The 16372-nt window shown below is 53.0% G+C and overlaps 1 protein-coding gene across 1 annotated transcript in view; it reads right to left on the bottom strand.

Moving 5' to 3' along the window:
• Positions 1-16372, bottom strand: part of HCN4 (hyperpolarization activated cyclic nucleotide gated potassium channel 4) — a 45049-nt gene that overhangs the window by 17267 nt on the left and 11410 nt on the right. The window contains exon 2 of the mRNA XM_045449143.1: positions 2812-3235. Coding sequence (XP_045305099.1) covers positions 2812-3235 — 424 coding nt within the window. The remainder of the gene's footprint in view (positions 1-2811; positions 3236-16372) is intronic.

Below are 16372 nucleotides of genomic sequence, written 5' to 3'. Positions count from 1 at the left end.
ATCCTGCTGAACCACTGGCCATTCTGCCACTTCTCCCCAGATATCATGGCCCTCAGGGCCCAGGCATGAGGAAGGAGCAAGGATGGCTCCCAGGGGGCAGGGGCCTGGAGACATGAACCAATGCCAGAGAAGGCAAAGAGTGGCTATTTCTCTGCTTTGAATGACAATCTAGCTGTAAGTTCAAGACAAACAGAAGGTCGGGGTGTGGTGGTATCTTAGGGACTGAGGGAACCAACGTGGTCCAGTATTTTGACTTGGACGAGCCTGTTAGGGCATTCTAGGAAATATGCTTCCATTCTTCCTCCACAGCCACTCAAAGGGGCCCAGCCACCGTCCCCTCCTCCTGCCCGGCACTGTCCCCTGTCAGGCCTGAGCTCAGCCCCACATGCCAACATCTCTCCATAGCTGGATGTCCCATGGTTACCTCAAACCCGACCTGTCACACAGAACTCCTCACGCCACCCATCGACCCGCTCCACTGCCTGCCTTCCCAATCTCGGCTGGGAGTCATCCCTAACAGAGGGACAGATAACAGAATCAGTCACCCCGCATTCAGGTGACCTAAGAATGCAGGGAGTGCATGGAACCCGGAATCAGGAGGCCCAGGTCCAAGACCCTAACACTGGGGCAGCTGACTCTTCTGACCCCTGTCCTCGCTGACAATCAGGAATAATAAATCCTGCCTGGCTTGCCTTGCCAGATAGGTGTGGCGAGCCAATAAGATAAGGGTTAGAAAGTATTTGAGAAAAGCAACCCCTCCCATAGAGGTATAGAGGATTATTAAGACAAGTGATTGGGGAGGGGCATTTATCAGATAGTTCACCAGGCTTCGTGCTAAGCATTTGGTAAATATCATCCCATTTAATTCTCAAGGCAATCCAGTGAGGATTAGACCCACTTTGCAGATAAGAGATTGAGGCTCAGGGAGGCAAGGTGGCACCAAGGTCACAGAGCCAGGCAGTGTGGAGCCAGGATCTTCATTCAGGTCTGAGAAGTGTAAAGCCCTGTGGCTGTTCACTGCACCAGACAGGCACTTCTCATTGCTGGGAGTCAAGAGAGCTAACTGGGTTCTGCTCCAGCTCTTCCAGAGGCCTGCCGCATGACCTTGGGCAAGTCATTGCCCCTCCTCTGTCAGCAGGAATAATGCAAATTTTCCTAGGCAAGGAAAATTTCTGCCATGCAGGGATGCTGCCAGGCCGGTGTAGGCACTTCTGCAGCACAGGTGTTCATGACACCTCTGACCTCAATCTGCCAGTGCCCTAACCATCAGCCATGTGTGCTATTTGCCCAGGGCCCAGGCTGTTGCTGGGGTGGGGTGGGGTGGGGGCTTTGTGTCCTGAGCATAGGAACTTCTGTCCAACCAAGCAGAGGGGTCCTGGAGACCAGAAGACCAGCAGTGAGCCACGGCAAGAAATACGTCTCTGTAGAAGCTTCCCCAGGCTACAGCCTGCTCCAGACCCCAAGGTGGGCAGCCTCACAGAGTATGCCTACCTCCGCCCTGACACTTCCAGGCTGGCCTGCCTGTCGCCGCCGCCAAAAGGTGTAAGGTGGATGGTGGCAGACACAGACAGAAGCGCTTGCAAGGTCACCTGCTTTTTCTCAAACGCCAGCCCATAGCCCTCCTCTTGTCCTTCCCACAGATGACTGCATTCAGCCCATGGCTGAGTTAGGTTTGTTCAGAACAGTGTTTTTTTATACCCAGTCCTTTTACAATTTTTTATTTAGTTTCTGTAGCCAGTGCTCTGCCCACAGCCCCTAGGATCCCTTTACAGTTTGTGCACACACAACTCCAGTCTCCTCGGAGCTTTTCACTCCCTATGGCTAGCACCTGCGGCTCTTTGTCAGAGACCTGCCCCAGGCTGCTGGAAGCCGCTTCGCCTGCTAGCACTGAGCGCAGGAAGTACCCTGAACTAATGACAGACACGCAAGGGGATATAAAAACTCCAACTTCTTTGCCCTGACTGGGACAACTCAGAGGTGTGAGGTAAGAGGCGTGAGGTATGCTGTCCCCAGAGCTCCCCATGGGACTTTGCTTGATGTCACCCGTTTGGCCTCCTTCCTTCTTTCGTGTGTCCCTCTTCCTTAGTCCCCCACCAGATGATTTCTGGAAACACTCCCCACCTCAACCCCACTGAGAGAAAAGCCACTTTCATGCAAATCCTCCCCTCAGGGTCTGCTCCAGAAGAACTCCCAGGATACCTAATAGAGTTGCCTACAAAATTTGCACAAAAATCCAGATTTCTGCATCCCATGGTCAACCTATAGATCTAGCAACCCTGGGCCCTTTCTCACTTGGCAACAAGTGGCCAGAGCAGAGTAGAGGCAGACAGAAAATATTTTCTTCAGTTTTCCCCAGTCTACCACACTCTCTACTGCCTTCAGCTGGCCCTTTTCACCCATTTACATTCCCTGCCTGGCCCCTGCCAGCTCATGAGTTTGCATTTCCTACAATATAGTCCAATGGTTAACAGTGCAGGCTTTGGAATCCAGGTTCATCAATTACTGATTCTGTGACTTGATATAAATCCCTTAAACTTTCTGCCTCTCGGTTTCCTTATGTAAAAAACGATGTACCTATATGATACTCTCTACAGTTGTTAGAGACTTCAATGGGATACTGCCTGTAAAGTGAGTTTTACAGTATCTAGCACATAAGAGGTCAAGAAATTACTAATATTTGTCCTCTCGGAGCAGATGTGCCTGCTACAATCTGACAGCCCAAATCCAACTATCTGAGATTACCTGGGGGCCCCTTACTCCCCCTGGGGGTAAGATACCCTTCCCCCAAGATGTTTGGGTCTGACCACTCACCTCTTCCCACTGATGAATATATCGAATGAGGCGGGAGAGACGCAAGAGGCGCAGGAGGCTGAGGATCTTGGTGAAGCGGACAATGCGCAAGGCCCGGGCAGTCTTATAGACCTCTGAGTCAATGCGTGTCTCCACGATGAGGAAAATGTAGTCCACAGGGATGGACGAGATGAAATCTACCACGAACCAGCTTTTGAGGTACTTCATCTTAATCCGCTGAGGATCCAGGATGATCTCTGTGTTGTCCTCCACCACGATCCCTGTGCGGAAGTTGAGGACCAAGTCGATGAGGAAGAACGTGTCTGACACCACATTGAAGACGATCCAGGGTGTGGTGTTCTCATCCTTGAAGAAGGTGATGCCCACGGGAATGATGATTAGGTTTCCAACCATCAGCAGCAGCATGGTCAGGTCCCAATAAAATCTGCCCAGAGACACAGGGGTCAGTTGCCAGGAGGACAGACAGAATGAGTTACAGACTATGGGAGAAAACTCCAAGGGACAGCAAACATTGAAGAAGGAAGTCTCGGGAGGTTCTGAGTCACTGGGTGAGAAATGCACATGGGTACCAGGGGAAGATGTGGAGATTGGCATAGAAAGGCTCTTCCTTCACTAAGGATACCCTCTGCCTGCCCCTCTGTCTGCTCCCCTGACCCCATCCCCACTCCCCAGTGGGATTCAGGCTGAAAAGCAAACCACAACGATGATATCCAGAGAGAAGTGCAAAGCTATTTTAGCAGCAGGAGTAGCTCGCCCCACAACACCCCAGGCTCAGGCTTAGCTGCTCCATTCTCCCTGAGGGTCAGCTGTGGTCTGAGACAGGCTGGCAGGCAGACATGCTACAGACCGTGACCAGAGAGCAGGGGAGGTCCAGACACACAGCAAGTGTCTGGGTGGAAGGATGCTTGGGATCCAGTCCCAGCTCTGTCATTGACATGCTGTGTGACATCAAGCAGGTGGCCTCCCTGCTCTGGGCCTCAGTTTCTTCACTGTGCAATCAGGGATGGAGCCTCAACGCTTTGTCCTATAATTCTGAACTGGCCCTCACCCACACTGACTTTCTGGGGTCCCCCTTTAGGCTATTTCTTATTGCCAGAAAATGTCTGACCATCTCTCTCCTCAGAGGTTTGCATCCTAACACAGGGTTAGGGAAGGACAGTGAAATCTTCAAGGGCAGGAAGTGTTAATAAGGGGATTTCAGGCACCAGTGAGGTGCCACTCGATGCAATGGAGTGAGATCAGTGGGGGCTTTAGAGTATCATTTCTCCTAATGCGTCAAAGCAACTGCAAGTGTTTCCTGCGGGAGGTGGGGAGGGCCCCCTCAGGGTGAAGCCACCTGGCTCATCAGGAGCCCCTGTGGAGTGTGCAGACAGCACAGGTAGGCACAGACCCATGTCCAGAAGGTGTGATCAATCAATCCCAGGGACCCTGCCCGAGTACCAGCCACCCTAGGGCTGGCCCCAAGATCTAACACTTGCACTGCCCAGCTATTTCCCTCTGCTATTAATTTAGACAGTTACACGATGATAGATAAAGGTATTAAGTCAGGAAGAAATAAGCATGTTCTCCCCCAAGAGAAATAACCTTTCAGCCATCTTTAATTCTCAACTACACGAAAGCCAGGAGGGAGTGGGAGACAAAAAGACAAGCTTTCCTCGAGTCTTCAGAGGGTCCAAAGTGCTCCTGCCAGAAGAGTTCCAGGTTTGGAAAAATATTACTTCCCAGCAAAATGTTTCCTTTGCCAAATGCAAAATGGTGCTATGAGTCAAGGAGAGGGTAGGGCCTGCTTCACTAAAGGTGGGCAAGACAGCTGTCCCACAACACACAGCTCAGGGAAGCGCAGCTTCTGGAAAGGCAGCTTTGGAGAGCTCCTTTGAAAGCCATGCCATTTAGGGCCTCAAGAAAAGACTTCAAGTCAGGAGCCTCTCAGGCTAAATATTCTCATTCTAAGGCTAGTGCCAAGAGGTCAACTTCAGCTCCTTCCTTGCTCTACAAGCCACCACCCTTTCTCCAGCCCCAATACCCCTATGCCATCTGGGAGAACCCAATCTATGACCCAAGAACCCACCCCAGTCATCACACCCACTACACAGAATACAGCATATCCTGCTAATGACTCGTGGGCCCCAAGAGAATGGTTTCAGCTTCTACGGGGTGTTCCTGAGCTGTGTACACTCTCTACACAGCCTCATGCATGTCATTCAAAGATAGCTGCAGATGCTCATTAGAAGCCACAAACAGGTATCCCCATTCACACACACAGTATGGAAATACCCCTATATACACATGGCCACCATTCCTTTTCATTTAATCTCTTGGAAAAAAACAAAACAAAACAAAACAAAACTGGCATAGAGAGACTACTGAGTGCCTTGTGGCCCTCTGTACATAAAGCTAATAATACACCCAGGCTAGAAGAGTTTCTAAAATTAACAGAGCGGGCGCAAAGCGGCTGGGAGTGCTGACTCGGGCAGGCCTGCCACTCCAGCGGGTTTCTACACTTTTCCCAGCTCTAGTTCCCTCAATTACAGACCAAATTTGAGACAGTAATTAACAGGAGAATGTTTGCATTTAGTGGTCTTCATAAAACCAAATTACATGAGGGAAAAACAACCATTTCCTTGCATTCTGACTAATTATTTCAATCGTGAGTTTCCAGATGCTAAGGGATATTTCTGGTGCCTGATCTGGGCTGGGGTCGGAATACTGGAGAAATTCCTCCCCACAAACCACTATCCTGAAGCATCACAGAACTACCCAAAAGGCAGCATAATATAGTGGGAAGAAAGGCTTTCAGAGCCAGCCAACCTGGGTTCAATTCCTGGTTCCATCATTTACTAGCAAGTCACTTAATCTCTCCATGCTTCAGTTTCCTTGTCTGCTCAATGAGGATAATAACAGTACCAAACTGGCAGAATTGTTGTAAGAATGAAATGAATTGACGTTTGTAAAATGCTCTGGCCTATGCCTATCTGTATCACTAAGTGAGGCAACAAATTCACAGGAAAGTGGTGAGGGAGGTGAGGGAGGAAGACGAAATCTTCCAAGGAAGAGCCAAAGCAAAGCATCTACTTGGGGGTGGGGGTCGAAGGGAGCTTAGAATGATTCTGGGAGAATCCAGGAGTGGAAGTCAAGGACCACAATATTCTGCGAACGGTCAGACAACAGAACCAATCTACCTTGGCAGACAGATGCCCTGACCTCAGGGAGCTCATGGTCCAGTCAGACAGAGCACAAGGCTTAGTTAGAAGACAAGTTGAGCAATGATGTAAGAAACCATCCCAGGCAGCAGCCCATGCAGCTGAGAAGGTGAACTCCTGGTGGCCCAGAAGGGCGAGGCCAGAAAGTGTTCCTAGAGGAGCTGGTCTTTGGAACCTGTCCTTGGCCTTGGAGACGACCTCTCCTTACTCTTGCAAGATGATTCCACAGACATCCAAAAGCAGGGCTGGACGAGGGGTGAGGAAATGGTTCAGCACCACGGACAGCTCCCAGCGCCAGCGAGCCCCGTTCTGTTGGTCCAGCCAGGGGCAGTTTGCAACAGCCTCCCCACTGCATCCTCTGCTCCCTGGGCCCTTCTTCTTGCCAACCCCAGTGATTAGAAGCATCTCAAGTGACTCCTTAATGTCCCTGGGCTTTTTTACGGGGGCTCCTTAGTGACCGAATTCATAAAGCCTCCAAAACATTTTACATGTATCAAGCGCTTGCTTTGTGCTTTCCATGCATTACTTCATTTAATCCACACCAGCACTGAGGTGGCTGTTAACATCTGTATTCTGCAGATGATGACACTGAGGCTCAGAAAGAAATATCTACCTAAGACCACACAGCTAGTGAGGAAAAGAACGAGATTCAGAGAGGTCTGGGGGACTTGAGAGCCTGGCTGCTTAGGATTTTAGGCACCTCAATGGGATGCAGGGAGGGAGACAAGCCTTACTGGCATTTCTGCATCACACTAGGGAGGTAGCCTATCACAGCAGGTGTGGTCCTCTCTTGTAGACGAGAGAGGAGAAGAGATATGGTGACAGATGGTGACTACACTTATAGTGGTGAGCACTGAATAATGTATAGAATTGTTGAATCACTGTGTTCTACACCTGAAAGGAATATAACATTGCATGTCCGCTAAACCTCAATAAGATTTTAAAAAGACGCAGAAGAGAGACTTGTGAAGAGGTTTTGAGGAGACCCATCCTCCTGATGTCAGAGCCCTCTGAGGTGCTTCGTGGGTGGGGGAAGTAGCACACCTTTCAAATATTAAAAGCACCTTGGTCATCAGCAACCAGGTACAGTTGTGTGAATCTGTAAAAGGGGAAAACTAAGGTCCATGGAGGAACAGTAACATTTCCAAAACCTTGAGCTGGATGCCCCCTATTTCCCTAGCACCTCACTGCCCCTGGAGTCATGCATAATTAAATTCCACAATCCAGGGTACACACTCCATGGTAGCGTGTGGCAAGCCCTGGCAGGGAAGTCATGGACAGCCAGACTCAGACATGCTGGAGTTGGCACATGCCTGCATTAGAGGCCTTGTTCTCTCCAAAGCCAGAGGACCCTCCCGTATCCCAGTGTTCTCAAAGATAAAAGGAAGCCCTGGCCAGCAACACACCTCACCGTGGTTTCAGCCCCATGATCCCAGGCCTGTCCTCCCTCATTCCTGGACCTTCCTTCCCACCTGGCCATCCAAGCAGGCAGGTGGCCTCTCAGCAGGCGGATGTGGCCCGAAGGCCAGCTTTGGAGGAGGTCTCATGTGCAGAAGGAACGGGGGATGGCAAAAAGCCAAGCAGCCCTTTTACACTGACACCTGGAGCATTTCATCATTTGGTCTGAGAGGAAGGTTATGGTCTCAAGGGAGCTGAGGGAAGCGAAGATAGGAGGCTCCTGATCCTGAACGCAGAGACTCAAGGACCAGACCAAGGGCCCTCTTCTTTCCTAGAGGCTGAGAGGAGTGAAGGGTAATAAAATGGGAGCAGGACAAGTAGAAGCCGAACAGGGATGGCCTCCTTCAGCCTCCTCTTGCCCACATATGCCCATGCTTGCCCGTGAGCACATATGCTCATGCACACAAATGCATGCACATGCACACATGTGCACATACCTGCACACGTGCACATGCACACACCCACACCTGAATACATTTTTGTACATGTTTCATCTATGTGCTCCTGTTAATTTTTCCCTCGTACACACGTTTGCATACATTCCCTGGGACTCCTGCCAGCTGGAAGAAAGAGTGTCAGTGTTTTGCCCATTACATTCTTTTCCATCCTTCAGGATTCATCTGAAGGGCTACTTCTTCCAGGCTTCTCCAACCTCTCACTGATGGAGCCTCCGCCCAGCGTGAGCCCTGGCTTTGGACCTCCTAGAACGCTGCATCTCCCTGAGGGCAAGGGCCTTGTCCCAGACAATGCTGACCGCAGGCCAGTGTCCCCATGCTCTCTCCCCGGTGAGTGGCACACCCAGGGCCCCATCTTCTACCCCCTCCCTCTGTGTAGACACCTCTCCTAGCGCCAGGCCTGCATTCCCACCTGCCACCTAGAGGGCCCGCTGGCTCCTGCACCCAAGCCCCAGGCTGAACTCAGCATCTTCCTCCTCAGAACTAAATGGTACAGTCAGCATTTCAATCACCTGGGCTTAAAACTACAAAGCTGTCCTCAGCTGCTTTCTCTTTCCCGCAGGCCCCATATGCAGTGACAAGTCTTGTCCAGCATCCTCTACGATGGCTTCTGGATCTGTCCCTGACTGCTCTGTTCTAAATCAGTTCCTCACTGCTCCTCACCTGGACCCATGTCCCTGCTGCCTACCTGGATCTAGCCTCCACACTCTTTCCTTCCAACTCACATGATCTCTGGGTTATCTTCCCAAATATTATGATTACATCACTCCTTGCAAGCTTGAGCAGACTCCCACAACTACAGAAGAAAGTTGAAGCTCCAAGATCTGGCCTCGCCTGTGCCCCACTTCTCCTGCTTCCTTCCCAGTAGCCACCGGACACCCGACCCCTGGCTCTATCGCCATCCACGTTCTCACTTCTCCTTCTCCTGAGAACCACCCCAGCCTCCTGAGCCCCCAGCTTGTGAAATCCCTTCCCTGTTTGACTGCCTCCTCCTCCGGGAAGTTTGTGTAGCCGTGCTGTGTGCCTGGGAGCAGCTGTCGCATCCTGCCCCTTTCAGCAGGCTCTCCTCTCTGCCTCCCAACAAATCACAGAAACCAGAAATCTGGGAGTCCTCGTGTCTGAGACAGGGATGGCAGCGGGGAGACCCCTTGGGTTGCCAAGCCATCTCTTGGTGTTCCAGGCCCAGCACAGACGACTGACCCATGTGACAGTGAAGACAACGAAACTGGAGGGGGCCAGGGGCCAGTGTTTTTTGGAGACTTATTATTTGCCAGGCACTCATCTGAATACCTTATATGGATTATCTTATTTAATCCTCATAAAAACTCCGTGAGGGAGATACTAGGATTATGTCTATTTTACAGATGAGGAGACTAAGGCACAAGAAGTTGAGAAGTTTGCTATAGATGGTGCGTCAAGAATTGAAGCCCGAAGAGCCTGCCTCCAGAATCCCACTTTTAACTTCTCTACAGAAATATCAATCTGGCTCGTAGTATTTTCCTCTCTCCCAAACTCTGTACCTCCTTCTGCTTCTCCTCCCCTCACTGAACTTGTCTCCTGTGCTCTCTTCACCTGCATCCTCCACCTCTTTACTTCCTGACCCCTCCGGCGCTTCCCTTAAACAAGCCTTCGCTGTGTCCTAAGGGACGTCACTCTCCCAGTGCCACACACCTCAGCGTCGGGGGTGGGGTCGGCATCCTCCCCGCTTCACGCTGGTGCCACTTCCTGCCGGCGCTGGAATGTTTTCAAGATCTTGAGAGCATCCTGTCATTTTCTGGCCATCCTGCCAACATCCATCTGCCACCCTCGGGGACCCTGGCAGTGCAGACACTTGGTTCACAACCTCCCATTCCACTCCAAACCCTGCCATCGCCCTGGGTGACTTCTACTCCGTATATCAACCCAAACACCCAGCTCCCCAGTGGCTTGGTGCCCTGACTCTAATGACCGCACATCAGTCACCCGCTCCTGCAGTGTGGGATGGACCATGTCACCGTCCCCAGTTCTTCCATCTCTCGCCCCAACCCCCTTTCCCTCCAGCTCTCTTAGCCAGTCATGCTAAGTCTATTCCTTAGTGTCTGTCCCAGGAACCGTGAGTCACAGAACCCTCTGCCCCCTCTCCTCCCCTGAGACATACTGGTCCAGCTCATCCACCTGTCTCGCCCAGTCCTTCTGGCACCCACTTCACAAGGTCACACCCTGGCTCGGGACCACCATTCACCCTTTTCGTGCTTCACGAAACTGCAGAAAACCCCACAACCTCAGACCTGTCCTACTAAATATTTAAGCACCTTGGCTCCTGTGCCTCACTTTCCTCATCAAGGCTTCCATACTCAGCCGGCCTTCCCCTCCACCAGCCCAGCCTTCCAGGAGACCCTAGGAAACACCCGCCACCCTGCTCCTCCAGCAGCCATTTCAAATCACCTCCTCTCCTCAAAGCTCTGAAACTACTTTTCTGCCCATCTCAGCAGAGAACACCGTCTTCTACTTCTTAGAGAAAAGAGAAGACACCAGAATGTCCCCTTTCTCTTTCTGCCGCCAGACCCCTACCCTGCTTGCCTCTCCCTCATCCACCTCCCTCCTCTGGTCCCAAAGGCTTCGGTGACTCCTCCACCTGCCTCTTGACACCCATCCCCTCCCCCTCCCCAGGGATGCTGACCCATAGGTTACCCCTCCCTTGTCTGTATCTTCGGTCTCCCTCTCTACCCATCCCTTCCCATCAGCTTGTTCTTTTAAGCTCCCTTCATTAAAAAAAGTAAAATGGAACCACTCCGGATCCCCGCTGCCTTATCTCTTCTCCCCTCAGAAATGAGCTTCCTGGAAGAGGCGCCTCTCCCTCACTTTCCACACTCCTGTCGGCCCCCCAGGCCAAAGCACTGGGTGCTTTGCGGTCTGTTCCTGGCTGACCCTTGCTGCGGGTCACTCTGCGGAGGCCCCTCGCCCCGCTGGGCTTTCTCCCTTTTCTCGGCCTCTCTTTTTCCTTCCCCCGAAGGGGCTCCTCTTCCCCTGCAAGACCTTTAAGTGCTTTTGTTCCTCTGGGCCCCAGCCCCTTCTCTCTCTACACGCCGTCCCAGGGTGACCTCACCAACTCCCAAGGCCTCCCTTGTTCGGCCTCTCTCTAAAGCTCCACACCCACGTGTTCGCCTGCCAACCACCCCTTTAAACCTGCATGTGTGCAGGAACCTCATTCTTGCCACATCCAGGTATGAGGAAACAGCTTCCTCCAAACCCTTGTGCTCCCAGCGCGTGTTCCTCCAGCCATCCAAACACTCAGTCTAGAAACCTGGGAGACACCCTCCATCTCCCTCACCCACCGGCCACCCACTCAGAGAGTCTCAGCAGCACACCACCTGGCCTATCCCGTGGCTCCTTAACCGGGCTCCTGGGCGCTGGGTGGGGTCCACATCCCGCCACCAATCCACTCTCCATGTGTTGCCAAGCCCAGAGGCCTTCTGTGCTCCCAGCTAAACCAAGTTCCTCACCGTTGCCCCCCGGGGCCATTCTGATCTGGACTCTGCCTCCTCCCTGTGCCTCATGACCCTTCCTCCTCTTGTCGCTCTGCTCCAGACATACCAGCAGCTTTCAGTGCCCCACGTACACTATGCCTCCTGTCCTCTAGGGCTTGCCTACACACTGGCGTCTGCCTGGATCTCTCCTTCCCGCCCCTGCCCACCCCAGGCTCCTTGGCTCAGAGGCGTCATTTCTTTGTATCCTAGGAAATCTGGTTAGGTGCCCCTTGCGTGTGTTGCCCTAGCATAGTGTTTATCACACCACGATGAAATGGTGTGTGTTTTCATCTCGTGGTCTATGCGCCTCTTGGAACTTGGCACAGGGCGTTCAGGGCCTTTTGCATGGTAGGTCCTGACGAATGCGTGAATGGATAGGTGAATGAATGAACGAACGCATGCCTTGGGGAACAAAGCTGAGTGACAGGTGGCCCAGCAGAAGCTGCGTGAAATGGCAGCTCACTGAGACCCATGAGGCTTTCACAGGGCCTCGGATGATCAGGGTGGAACTTATCCTGTCCAAACCCCGAAGACTCCAAGACTCCCAGGAACACACATCAGAGAATGGCCCCCCTACCTGGTGCTGAAAACCATGGTGGAAAATTCACAGAGAAGGAAGGGCAGAGTTGAGGGGGCAAGGGGCAGTAGGTGAATGAGAGGCCAGGAGAAGGATGCGGGTTGGGGTTTCTGACAGAACGGGATGACAGGAGGAGCTGGCAGGGGGACACAGTGGCTTCAACGTAGGCATGACCATTTCCAGCCTGACCAGTGCAGGCGCCTGGTAATCGAACACCCCCTCATTAAGGGCATGGCCTCTCATGAGGATTTTAAGGATTCTCCCTCCTCCCCAAATAGGCCTAGCACAGAGATCCGGGAGGTGGGGGTGGGCAAGGGGAGGGGGCAAAGGGCAAGAGCAGCAAGGAGGCTTCTCCTAGGATCTTCTCCTACGATCCCCCTGTGTTGCCCCCACCTTGCAGATCCAGCATGAGTCTTCTGTCCTCAGCCCCGCCACATGCTCCCCGAGAGCAGAAACGAGTGCTCTTCCTTTTCTGAGATGTGAACACAGAGCTGGGCCTCGGGGGTGGGTGGTGGGGCGAGGGGGCAGTGGCCTCTCGGTAAAACTGTCTTATCGCTAAAGAGATGGGTGGCTGTTGCCAGTTGGGGGGGGGGGCGGGGGAAGACTGCCAAAAATAAAAATGAAAAAACTACCCTAAAATGTTAACGCTGATCACTGCTACGTGGTGGGATTATGAGTGATTTTGTTTTCTCCATCACACCTTTCTAGATTTCCTACATTCTGTTCTATTTCTAGATTCTTTATTTTCTTAAAAGTGGGCAAATACTCCCTTTATGATCAAAACTCCAAAACCTGCCTTTAGCCGATGACCATGCCCTCGCGTGTGTCAGAAGACAGACACACTGGTCCCCGGGGGAAACTCTTAGGCAGCCAGAGTAAACACGCAGGAAATGTGTTAGCAAGACGGGGAGGTCAGGATGAGCAGATTTTTTGGAGGAGGGCAGTGATGAAGGAGGGAGGGAGGCCATCTGAAGGGCAGGTGTGATAGGCAAAGGAGACCACGTGCCCGCCCACAGCACACACGTGGGCACACACACAGGAGAGCTGGCTTCCTTGTCTTCTCTCCCTCCCAACCTTAAAAACTGGATCTTCAACCAATCCTTCCCTGCCCCCCACCCCGTCCAGGCTCCTGTTCGTTATTCTCTGAGGCGGTGCAGCCCAGCCCCCTCACCACCCCACCCCTACTGGAAGAAGCTGCCGGCAGCCTGTCTGGGGGTTGGGCGGGGTGCTCCCTGCCTGTGCCCCTGGGCTGGCATTGTAGACTCTCCCTCTCCCTCAGGCTGGAACTCCGCCATCCGGCAACCAACCAGGGCCAGGCTGGGCCCACAGGTCTGGCGTCTGAGGGCATAAACCCCCATTCTCACCGCCCACTCTTTTGACCAACCACCCTCACTTGGGGGTCTCCCCCCTGTAAAAGATGAATTGCTCCCTTCCTCCCACCAGCCTCTGGCCACTAGGGCTCTATTTTTAACCCACCTCAAACCCTCTGACTCAGAATCACAGGGCTCCCAGGTAGCTGCTCCCTCAGCCGGCAGCCTGGGGCTGCCTCCGAAACAGATTCGGCACCAAAGGCATCTGGTGCTTGGTTTATGGGTGGCTAGCTGGGATTTGGGCGCATTTTTATTTTCTAATTTTTCTATGTGACTTGAGGAACAAAATTTGTTTTTGTTTTTGAAGTCCCAAAGAAGACCCATTCCCCCGTCTCTTTGCACAGTCCCTCCCTGTCCTGGGGCTGAGGCCCTAGCCTTTCAGCATACAGTGACGGCTAGACTCCGCTATTCCCCAAGCAGAGGTGAGCTGAGGGCTGTAACTGATGGAATCTTCCCCTTCTGTGATCTTTCAATCATACAGCACAGTGCTTCACAAACCTTAATATGCACACAAATCACCTGGGGCTTTCACCAAGACACAGACTGGGATGTACTAGGTATGGGGTGGGGGCTGAAATCGGCATTGCTGATAGGCTCTCTAGTGACACCGAGGCGGCTGATCCAGGGACTACACCAAGGAGCCAGGCTATAGCATATGGTAGGGAGGTCAGGCATTCTAGTGTTTAAATACCTGGCTGTGTGGCCTTGGAAAGATCACTTAACTTCTCTGAACCTGTTTTCTCATGTGCACAATAAGAACATTAATCCCACCTCACGGGATTCTGGGAGAATTCAGTGAGATATTCATAATCTGCTACACAGTGTAAATACTCAGCACATGCAGGCTATTACCATCACCATTATTATTCTTGTGACCACTGACATGCAGGTCCTGGCCTGAGGGCTATGGGGATACTGACGTGTGTATCCCCTGATACACTGATGCACACTGACTGGTCGCACCACAAGGAGCCCTCAGTGTGGTGGATGGACAGACCCACCCCACACTGATGATCCGGACCAGTTCCAAGGGCAGATGAGGCCATAAGCCAGCGGGGGCGGGTAGTGAGGGGATTGTCTGGCTGGGGATAGCTGGAGGGGAAATTCAGGCAGGCTTGAGACAGGGACAGAGAAATAGGGAGCAGCACAGCCTGCTGGGCACTAAAGCCCCACACAGGACATGGCCCGAGTGTGTCCACTGGTCAGGAAGGTCAGTGTTGTGGTTACGGGAAGGAGGTTTACGCTGCACACCAGAAGGAATCTAGGCCAGGGGCACACGAGTCTTCGGTTCTAGTCCCCTCTCCATCTCTCACTTGCTGTGTTCCCCGAACAAGTCCCTGCCTCTCATAATCCTTTTCTCAGTTTCCCCACTAATGAGAGAGGATGGAACCAGCCGATCTCTGAAGACTCGCCAACTCCATGCATCTCTGCAGTGCAGAGGCTAGAGGCCAGCCAAGGGCAGCTGGCCAGATGGAGAGCTCGCTGAGAGAGAAGTGTAAACCGTACAGAACTCTGACACCCCATCCCCCAACCCAACACTGGTCTGCAGAGAAGACGGGGGGCCACCAGAAGGCCAGACTGAGAAGCCATGAAGTTTGCAGAGGAAGAAAGTTCCTCCAGGCAAGGGACTGTGGCTGTACCTCCTCAAAGGCACAACTGAGCACGGGCCCCGCCATAAGGAATACCAAGATATCAGCCCATCGCTCCTCCGATGGGCTCAGACTTCCTCTGGAGACCCTCAGTCTGTGCATGCACAGATACGCTAATGTAAGAGGAAGCACACATAGCGACACACATGTGTACAGCAGGGGTCATCTACGCTCCAGCGCTCCGAGCTGCCACGATGCTGTGTGCCTTCAGGCTAGCGGCCTAACCTCTCTGAGCTTCACCCAGCTCACAAGACCATTTGGGGAAAAATGGGGAGGGAACTAGCAGTTGGAGAACTTACCCGCCCAGCTGACAGGAAACAAAGAAGGCTCAAGCACAGCTGTCCCCTCTCAGGAGAATGGAACAAAAATAGCGTACTGCTGTGGAGTAGCACGTGAACTCAACCTCGGGAGATCTCAGGTAGGGGCGCTCACCTGCTCCTGAGCGAGGGAGCGCCAGTGTGAAGGGGGAAATGAGATGGATTCAGGGCAGAAGTGGTGCTCCGGTGACAGATGAGGCTAACGAGGACAAGGACGCCGCAGGAGGGCTGCCCCACAGAAAGTAGCTAAATATTGACTCTGGGAGGGTCTACATGGCCCCCTTCTCGCTGGGATGGGGGTTCCCTGGAGGCGCCTGGGATCTTGAGAACCTGAGCCAGATGGGACTCCGCTGCCTTCCATCTAGGAAAACACAGTGTGACAAGGACGCAGAGTGAGGGCCATGTTCCCTGGGGTCCCGCCAGCCTCCGGGTTTTACGATTCTGATTGCTAACAGAAGAAAAGGTAACGACTCCCCGGAGAGGGGCCTATCATAAATGGGCTCAGATGGCGGGCTGGGGAGCAGGCATTTCACCCCCAGGCTCTGGGGAGCACTGGAGGGCTGAGGCAGACAAGTGCACTCAGAGCTGCAGACTGCTTGCGCGGAGAGGGCCTTAGGGGTGCCCAGCTCACTGGCTCCTAAAGTGACAGAAGTAGAATCATCTGGGTGCTCCCCACAATTCTACCCACGCCAGCCCCACACAGGGAGGCCCAGGCATCCGTAATTGCATACAGCTCCCAGGGGTCTCTGCAGCCTGCCGATTTCAGCTCTGGGGTCTTGAGAAAACCCAACCCCTCTCTGGAAGCATTTTCAGATGAGGAAAGGCAGGCGCAGGGAGGTGAGGCCTCGGCTCAGTCCTCACAGCTGGACGGGGCAGAGCAGAGCATTCACTGGTCTCTTATGATGGGGGGAGGTCTGAGGTGGGGGGCTCGGCTTGTCCCCAGAAGCTGTGGAGCAACACAGAGGGATGAGGACTCCTCAGAGCCTCTGGGACAGGATGAAGGTGCTGCTGGCCTGCCCCGAGGACCCC

The sequence above is a fragment of the Leopardus geoffroyi genome, chromosome B3, assembly GCF_018350155.1.
Source record: "Leopardus geoffroyi isolate Oge1 chromosome B3, O.geoffroyi_Oge1_pat1.0, whole genome shotgun sequence".
NCBI classification, from domain to species: domain Eukaryota; kingdom Metazoa; phylum Chordata; class Mammalia; order Carnivora; family Felidae; genus Leopardus; species Leopardus geoffroyi.
Note: the sequence above shows the minus strand (reverse complement) of the source record. Positions and strands in the feature narration are given on the sequence as shown.